This window comes from Lupinus angustifolius, chromosome LG01, assembly GCF_001865875.1.
Source record: "Lupinus angustifolius cultivar Tanjil chromosome LG01, LupAngTanjil_v1.0, whole genome shotgun sequence".
NCBI classification, from domain to species: domain Eukaryota; kingdom Viridiplantae; phylum Streptophyta; class Magnoliopsida; order Fabales; family Fabaceae; genus Lupinus; species Lupinus angustifolius.
In genome coordinates, this window is record NC_032009.1 from 30,995,888 (window position 1) to 31,005,558 (window position 9,671).

The 9,671-nt window shown below is 31.7% G+C and overlaps 1 protein-coding gene across 1 annotated transcript; it reads left to right on the top strand.

The window, feature by feature from the left end:
• Positions 4,111–6,385, top strand: LOC109360158 (rho GDP-dissociation inhibitor 1-like). Its single transcript, XM_019604890.1, has 5 exons — positions 4,111–4,484; positions 4,752–4,818; positions 5,387–5,605; positions 5,705–5,829; positions 6,094–6,385. The coding sequence occupies exons 1-5, from the start codon at positions 4,224–4,226 to the stop codon at positions 6,172–6,174; spliced, it is 753 nt and encodes a 250-aa protein (XP_019460435.1). The 5' UTR covers positions 4,111–4,223; the 3' UTR covers positions 6,175–6,385.

Sequence of the window (9,671 nt, forward strand, 5' to 3'; positions counted from 1 at the left end):
TGGATGGATTAAGGATGATAAAGTGCGATTTCGGATGGTTTGAGAGGGTTAGGATGAGGTTTATTCAATCCTATTGCACTTGGATTAGTTGGGTTACTGATTCAGAGACTCAGAGCACAAAGAGGTTGATAAAATTTCAAAAAAAGTGCAGAACCGAGACACTGTCTCCCTTTAACATACTAGTTTTAATCGATTAACGGGCTGTTTTAATCGATTAAAACAGTGCAAAATTTGAATTTTCAAAAAAACAGATGCCCATGTAATCGATTAACGGGCGGTTTAATCGATTAAATCAAAAAATTTGAATTTTCAAAAAAGAACTTAGCCTATGTAATCGATTAACCAGTGGTTTAATCGATTAATCAGTGAAAATTTGGTTTTTAGGCAGCAGAACGGTTTCGACTTTTTAGGACACATGTATGCATTGCAACGGTTAATTAAGACATTTATAATCACAGAAAGAGTTAATCAAGAGATATAATTTTGCATTTTCAACATATATCATTCAAACATGAAACACATAGGCCTATAGAGGCAAGACAATTAATGCAAACAACTAAACAATTTTAAACAAGATATTGTTCATCAAGAATTCCTAGTTCTCTCCTTAGAGCATAGAAAGTATCTAATTCCATAAACCTAAACTCATATTGTCCTATTTGAATAGGTATATCTGTAGCTCCTAATTCCATAATGTGTATTTCTTGCCTTGCTGTACTCATTCTTAATGGGTTCTTTATTTTTTTCCATAGCTCTGATGACAAAACATTACATTTTGCCATTGTTATATTTGCTTCAGTGTCCACTAATGCGTGATATTTTCTAGCCCTATATTTTTCAAAATTAAATTTAACCAATATATAATATAGACTCATTAAATGTCTTGTTTATATTTTTGTAGAATTATTGTTTGGACATTTATATTCAGTAAAATCTTTTTTTGTTGGATCTTATATTGTTTTGTATTCATCAAGAAGTCTGATCCTAGTATCAGTTTGGGTTTATAATTATCCACCTCGTTATCTACCCATATTCTTATAGTGAGAGCCTCTCTTTTATTAAATCTCATTATTGTTAAAGTTTTTGTCCATTCCTCTTCTATCTCTAAATTGTTGTCTGTTAGCTCTAATTGGATAATATTTTGTTCTTGGTTTGGTTTTACTATAGCTATTACTTCTGTCTATACTGCAGCTTTCATAACCTCTACTAAGATATAATTCTCTTCTTCATTAGTCAAATCTATTTCTGGTGTTATGGGCTTTAAGTCTAACTGAGCTAAATTTGTTGTTATTGGTATTTCAGCTAGCCTACACCTTTCTAATTCTACACTTCTCCTATGGCTGGATGTTTTTATTAGTCTTGGTTAATTTCTATAACTACCGATACTCCTCCTTGGCTGGTTTATGAAAATATTTATATTTGGGGTATTTATCCTTAATGATATTTGTCATATCCTATCTGTATATTGGAACCTTTGTAACTCTTTATCATAATAGGATTTAGTATTATCTAATTCTAATTCTAATTGTCTAGGTATGACAATATTTGTAGGATCTAACGTATCTCCTCTAATACTGGCATGAAATTCTTATCTATAGTCATTTGTCCTGATGTCTTCTTATATATATTATGTTGATTTGTGAATACTAATCCAATCATTGCTTATATACTTATAACCCTACTATTTGGTGGCATCCTTATTCCTCCTATTTTGTGGTATATTATTAGCGTCTAATTTATATTTCCTTCTATCCTAGATATAACAAAATCAGTATTTACCATAAATTTTAGTTTTTGGTACATTAAATTTCCATTTAAGATTCCTAAAATACTATTTTTAACATTTTTATAATTCTCCCATCAGTTATTAGTAATTTTATTGGCGTATCTATTCCTTCGTGGAAATATGCTCTTACTAATAATTGTACTCATTGGATATATATCTTCGATACTTCATCTTTGAAAGGTATTTTCTGAATTTCGGCTTCTATTAGTGCTTTGTTTATTAACGGGATCCTCAGTGTCCCTTCTGTTAGTGTTGACTCTATTGTGTGTTTTCTCTGTATTACTACACATTTATATTTTGCTTCTTGTTTAGACTTGATCAGTTTCCCTACTTTTTCTATAAAACTCACTTGCTTTAGGCCTTTGGATTTTAAGTCTAGGTCTACTTTACTAATCTTGTTAAATTATTTGTTATTAAAAGTTATCCTAGTGTCTTCTATTCCTTTGTCAGCATCTCTATATTTTTCATATTTTTCGAATTCTGATTCCTCATTTATTGGTTCTTCTATTATTTCTCCATGCATCATATTAATTTGCATTTCTTCTTCTATCGACTCATGTTTCATCTTCATCTGATGATAATATTTCCAACTTGTATATTTTTACATCTGAGTCATTTATTTCGCTGCCTATTTCATTATATTCTAATGGTTCTAGCTCATATTCATCAGCTATTTGTATAATTTTTTGAGTTTTTTCATGTCTTTTCCTAGGGCACCTTAGTGATATGTGTCCTAGTTCTCCATAATTATAACATCTGCACTTTGTTAGTCTCTATTATATTGCTTTTCTGGATTCTTGTCCTTTCTAAATTTCTTTTTCTTAAAATATTTTTTATATTTATGTGGTTTGAATTTCTTAATAAACTTTTTCTTTGGATTTAAATCTTATATTTATTCTTGCTTACTCTCTTCTTGTTTATCGAGTTGCATCCCCACCTATGAGGCGTATCAATATCTCCACATTTTAATACTAATTTATTTGTCTTGTAATACTTAATATTTCTCCAAGCTTCTTTGCACTTTGTAGATAAATATTCTCTCAAGAAATCCTCTCTTCTTCCCATAGTGTCAATCATAGGTGTTAACTCTTTATACCTAAGTTAAGTTAAATTCAATCTCAACCATTGATTTTCTTAAATCCAGCAGACCAAATGTGTGATACTTAAAAGTCATCTAAGATTCTTTCTTTTCTCTTTCATCACTTATTTCACTCACTCATTTGGTTTATTGGATTTAAGAAAATCAATGGTTGAAATTGTGTGTAATTTAACTTGGATGTAAATAGATCTCTCCTATATATATTATTAGAAATTAATGATCTCTCCACTTAAAAAACTGACGCATTTATCTTTAAATTTTAATGCTTGAGGTAAATATTATTTATCGCATTTCTCACGCTGATATAGAAACTGCTTTAGAAATTAATCTTTTAAGTTTTGCTACGGTGAATTCAATCTTGTCAATTGAGACAACCTTTATGCACATTCCATTCATATAATTTTGATTTTGATTTGTATACAATTTGCTTAATCCGAGCCGGACGTCAAACCGACAGAGGTTCCGTATTAGGTTTAACCGGTTTAAACAGTTAAACCGTTCGGTCTAACCGGATGATTTCGTATATAATTAATAATTTTTATTTATAAATATATAGTTATATATAAACGTAAAACTTTATATAATTAATAATTATGTATAAATATATTGAAATAATATCTCTTTATCTTTTTTTGGACCGTAGTAAAACAAAATATTAGAACATTGTCCCATTTTTTATTTTTAAGTGAGTCGTCCGGTTTACTTCCCGGATTAATCCAGTTTAACCGGGTTTAACATGGTCGGACCGAATTTTTTCCGGTTCAAAGCGGTCCAACTCTCATTCGGTTAAGATGGCAAACCAGAGCCGTTTTCAAGTCCGGTCAGCAGTCAAACCAGTCAGACCGTCTGGTCCGATCCGGTTCTATGCATATTACACAAAGTAAATGGTGGATAAAAATATTGGAGGTCTCAACTTCTTTGTCACCTTCTCCATCATTCATGGTTATCTACCAACTTTGTTCCAACCGTTTTTTTGTTAGCATTTCTTTTCTAGGCCCACATTTACCTTTTCCACTTTGTGTAATTGAGCGCACAATATACAGTGTTTAATGTTATATTAAGATTAAATTGAGTCAAATTAGTTATTTTTAATGAGTCAGACAAAAACTATTTTGACTCACATTTACAATATTCGAGTATAGTTTGTATTTTAACTTTTGAAGGGATTACACCTGGAAATTTATTGGGTATTCTATATGAAGGGATATAGAAAACTATGTTCCACAATTTAGGAAAGAGAACTCAAAATTAGACTTAAGTGGGAAGAGTTAACTAACTTTTCCTTCAGGGCTTACACACATATCCTACTGTGAGTAGTTTTTGATTCAAAGGTTGACAATGTCTGCTGCTGTAGGAGCTGTCTCAGCAACCAAAGATGTTACCTTCAATGCTCATTTGGAGGAAGAGCTCAAAAACAATGGAACTGACAAGGTTAGTAACCAACAAGACCAGGGTCCTCACAGTGATGGTGCCAACTATGATGAAGAAGCTGCTGAAGAAACTGAACCAGAGGAAGATGAAGAGTGCAAGTTGGAATCTGACAAGGAATTGGACCTTGGCCCTCAGTTTTCCCTCAAGGAACAGCTTGAGAAAGATAAAGTAACATTCTTTTTTTTTTTCTACAAATGTTTCTTTCACTTACTGGATGAACTTCGAGTAACAGTAAAGTTGTTGCTTAGTGACCATGAGGTCATGTTTCAAATCCTGAAAATATTCTCTCCGCTTGTGAGAGTAAGGTTGAACACTAGACCCCATTATGTGGGATCATCGTGCACTATGCCGCCCTTTTTTCTTCACTTATCTGCTCTTACTTTGCAACTGTTCTTTGATGAAAGCTACTCAACTATTTTCTTTCGTATATCAAAGGATGATGAAAGTTTGAGGAAATGGAAAGAGCAACTTCTAGGAAGTGTTGATGTTTCTGCTGTTGGAGGTACTTAGTTTTTCCTTTCCAATTTCTTCTTTTTGTTTTTCTTCTTGAACATTTCCACAAATGATTATTTCATTAGAGATATTGTGACATGAACTTGACTAGGAAAGTACATCTATATTAAAAACTCTTTCTCAATATGGTCCTATTGAAGCACCAATGCAGTGCTCTTTTGTTTTTCATTACAAAATAAACCCTTTTTCTTTCAAGCATTAACTGAAATTTACTTAGTTTCTCCAAAAAGTGAGTACAAATTTTTCCATCCAATTACAGTTATTCTCACTTAGTTTTCATGTACTTTGATTCTGCCATATACTCCAGATTAAGGTGATGCGTATCTTTTGGTAGACTAACCCTCTTTAATAAAGTAGTTTTGAAAATTTTCAATGCAAGGTTAGTCTCTAGAAAACCAAAAGCTTAGATGATTTTACACAACGTATATTCTGTCATCGTGTTTCATCTCAGCTAAGACTGCGTACATCCACTCTCCTCAGACCCTACTAAGTGAGAGTCTCGTGTACTGAGCTGCACCTTTTATCGAAAAACTAAAATTCCTTCTGTTCCAATGTAGAGAATAAAGATCCAGAAGTGAAGATAGTAAGCCTCACCATTATATGCCCAAGCAGGCCTGACATTGTCTTACCAATTCCATTCACTTCTGATTCTAAGAGAAGTATTTTCATCCTTAAGGAAGGAAGCCGATACCGGTTGAAATTCGCCTTCAATGTCTCCAACAACATAGTTTCTGGCCTTAAATACACCAATGTTGTTTGGAAAACTGGTGTTAGAGGTGAGACTATAGACCTTCCTTCTGTGTTTAGTTAGATTAACTGAACAGCTACATTTGGATTTTCTTAGTTACATGACTTTCATGAATTTCTTCAAATAGTGGAAAATACCAAAAGAATGTTGGGAACTTTTAGCCCACAGCAGGAACCATATACATATGAATTGGAAGAAGAAACTACTCCTTCTGGCTTGTTTGCTAGAGGAACCTATTCAGCAAGAACCAAGGTAAAAAATTCTAACCATACATAAAATTGAGTCACTATATTTTTCTTTGTTGGGTGAAATATTATTTGTTTGAGGGGGAGCTTGGCGCAACTCTAAGGTTGCTGCTTAGTGATTATGAGGTCACAAGTTCAAATCCTGGAAACAATCTCTCCGTTTATAGGGTAAGATTGCATACATTTATCCTCTCCAGACCCCACCTAGTGAGAGTCTTGTGCACTGGATCGCCCTCTAGTAAGAGGAATTAACACAATTTTCTTGCTTCAGTTTGTAGATGATGATAGAAAATGCTACTTGGATGCCAGTTACCACTTTGAAATTCAGAAGAATTGGCCTATACCACACTGAGATGCAATGTGAAGTAATTCATTGGTGAATCTTTTTTCTATAGCATCTTGTATCTTTATCAAGTTTGACGCAACGGTAAGATTGTTGCTTAGTGAACATGAGATCACATGTGCATATCATAGAAATAACCTCTTCCTTTGCGAGAGTAAAATTGCGTACATCTACCCTTTCCAGACCCCACTAAATAGAAGCCTTGTTCTGACCTTTTTTTCTTATCTTGTATCTTTATGGCACAGATTGAAATGCAACTTTTTTGTTTATTAAATCTAGTAAGCCAAATTGTGCACATGCAAGCTAGTAAATCCATCCATTCTCTTCTATGGTTCCCTTTTTCATTCTAATAAATAGAAATCACATAAAAGGAAAAGGTAGTTGACAATTGCACTTATTTCACTTATGGGAATGGACCCCATGTGGATAAAGCAATAGAAACCAACAAGTATCCTCAACTACTTCCTTTGTTGTCTGAAGCAAATGGCCAAAAGGTCAATAATTGCTTGGTGGTCCAAAAGCTTTTATCATATGATGACCACATGCTCTTTGATTAATGGTTGAAATCATAAATAAAAATACATATAGAAGAAAAGCAGCAGTCGTTGTGGAATTATTCATCATGAGGACATGACCCATATTTTTTATATCGGTGGTTGTTGCTTACTGACTATGAAGTCACAATTTTAAATTCTGGAAATAGTATATATGTTTATGAGTAAGATTGTGTATATATTTTCTCTTCATACCTTACTAACTAGGAGTCTTGAGCAGTGTTACAAAAACCAGTTCGTGCCGACCGGTTCAACCGGTCTCAATACAGGTACGGTACAATAATTATATCGGTCATGCAACCATACCGGCTAAAACCGGTCATACCGACCGGTTTTCAATTGAACCATACCGGTCATACTGACTAGTTTTTATTTAAAATTAATTTTTTAATGAAATTGAAAAAAATATTAATTTTTTTATTGATTTTTCAACATTAATAATAATATATTATTTTTATATCTAATATCGCCGGTATGCGGTTTAATTAGTGAACCACCGGTTGAACCGCTATACCACTATATTAGTACCCTAATCGGTTTGATTACTGGTACAGTATTAACAACACTGGTCTTGAGTACTAAGCCACCCTTTTATTATAATCTTGAAGAGTTTTAGTTAAATTATGTAAATTATTCTTTCTTTTTTTAAACTTACATAAACCACCTCTAAAAACATGCATACATTACACTGACTATCCCCGTAAGAGAGAAGTTTAATTTCTTAAACAAAAAAATGGTGACGAAAGTCAAATAAAACATGGTATATTATGAAGAAAAGTCCAAATAGTATAAGAGTCGATGTTAATTTATGATTTTGGTTAGTTACAAAAAAATAAATATATATATATAAGTGATTTAATCTTCTCCGTAAAATTATTGATGCAATCTGTAATGAACCAAAAATAATGAATAGACATTGATCATTATATTATTTTGGACTCGTCTTCATAATATATTTTGTTTGATTTAATTATATTTGTCATCTTTATCTTTTTTTATGTAAGAAATTACACTTACTATCTATTATAGGATAGTCAGTATAGTATATGTATATAATTAGGGATGTTTTATATAGGTTTAAAAAATAGATGAGTGATTTATGTAATTTATTAAAACTCAGGCACCTAATTTTCTCAATAAAAAATTTACCTTAGCATTGAACAATCAACTTCTCTTTTCCAAATCTTATACAATGATGTTAGTAGGGGTGAGTAGAACCAAACTTTAGCCGCTCATCCGATATAGTTCAATCATGATCGAAATAGTGTCAAATCTTATTGGGTCTAGGGTCAGGTTCAGGTTTAAAGATTAGATCTGGTCAATATTTAGGGTCAGGTAGGGACCAAACATGACCCATTCCAACATGTCTCATGGCCAGTCACTCCTCATGTTTGTATGTATCTATATTCAAATGTGTACAGAATAATGTCACATTTTGGGTCAAAAGTATCATCGATTCTCTATTTTTCATCATATATACATATTAATAATATATATAAACATATATTATTTTATACATCAAACTACATATTTATAATAATAAAAAATATTGAGAAGACTCTATCTAAAATAATTATGCATTATATTTAATTAGGTTTAGGGATGGGGCCGATATTTAAAGTTGAATTAGTTTTAAGTGTAGGACCAAATCAAGTTTAAAAAAATAATCTGACTAATATTTAAGGTCGGGTAAGCACAAGCCTTAATTTGTGCAAACCTAAACCATGCTCACTGAGTTTGACAATTGAAATTGAGTGGGATAAAATCATCGAAACAAAACAAAGAAGATAAGTATAGTATACTATATTAGGAATCAAATCAAATCAAATACTGACACAAGGCAATTGAAGTAAATCACTTCAAAGCTTCCTTTCTTTCCAAGTAAAGTTGCATGATTACTATAACAAATGATCACCATAGCAAGGTATTGATCAATATAGGGAATATTAGGCATAGTTCTTATCCCTATACATTTATTAGAGTCATAACTTTTACATAACACTTCATAATTCTAAGTTTAAATATCTAAAAAGTTTATTATGGTCAAGTAAAGGCACGTGAAGAAAAGTGTAAAGACATATGATTTGTAATATCTATATTTACTATTACTATAAAGATTTATATCTAACTATTGTGTTATTCACCATTCATTTGTCTTATTTTATTGAAGAGTCAATAATAATTAAATATGAATATTGAATAATACAATTACAATATATAAAATTCATACGCAATTTGTACATACATATCTTTTCTGTATAATTAATAGGTAGAAATAGAAAAAAAAACCATATTGGTCAATCTCATTCTTCATTTCTTTTTTGTTTTCCATTTTTTCTTTGAACAAGAATACATACTCCTAGACTATCAAATAATGTGAAAGTTATATTAGGACCAGGAAAAATATCCAATCAACTTTATATTAAAAGTAATAATGTAAGAGTAGGAATCCACTTACTCCTTACTCTCCATCTTAGCCATCAATTAAAGGATAAAGAAAAATTGTCCTAAACTGCATTAAAATTCTCCACAGCTTTAGGTAAACTGCAAGAAGATCCAGTAATTAGTTCAAGGGCTTAAATTCAATAAATTATATTTATAACTTCAATCATAAAAGTATATCATTTTTTCAAGGTCAACAAAAAGTCATCTTACTCCATTCTAGACCCAGATTTATTTTAAATTCGAAAAGAAAAAGTTTAGAAAGCATAACTGGTACAAAGCTTATCGTCTACCAATAAAAAACCTAAGAGTCAAACCTAAATCATAGTAAATGTCTGCATAAAGCGCAACCGGATGTACCAACCACAACCGTATTGGCGAAAACTTTTTGGTACAATGGTGACAATGAGATTTGAAAGACCTCTACGTTTTGCTGATTTCTTTTCTCAACTTTTCCACAAGATGGTTCATGATGATTATATTATTAACTAAAATCCCAACACAAATGTA

What these genes read in the sequence shown, in the direction of transcription:
- LOC109360158 (XM_019604890.1), top strand. Translation starts at nt 4,224, where the DNA reads ATGTCTGCTGCTGTAGGAGCTGTCTCAGCAACCAAAGATGTTACCTTC. An exon ending in TGATGTTTCTGCTGTTGGAG is followed by an intron (nt 4,819 to 5,386) that starts GTACTTAGTTTT and finishes GTTCCAATGTAG; the next exon opens with AGAATAAAGATCCAGAAGTG. An exon ending in CCTATTCAGCAAGAACCAAG is followed by an intron (nt 5,830 to 6,093) that starts GTAAAAAATTCT and finishes TTCTTGCTTCAG; the next exon opens with TTTGTAGATGATGATAGAAA.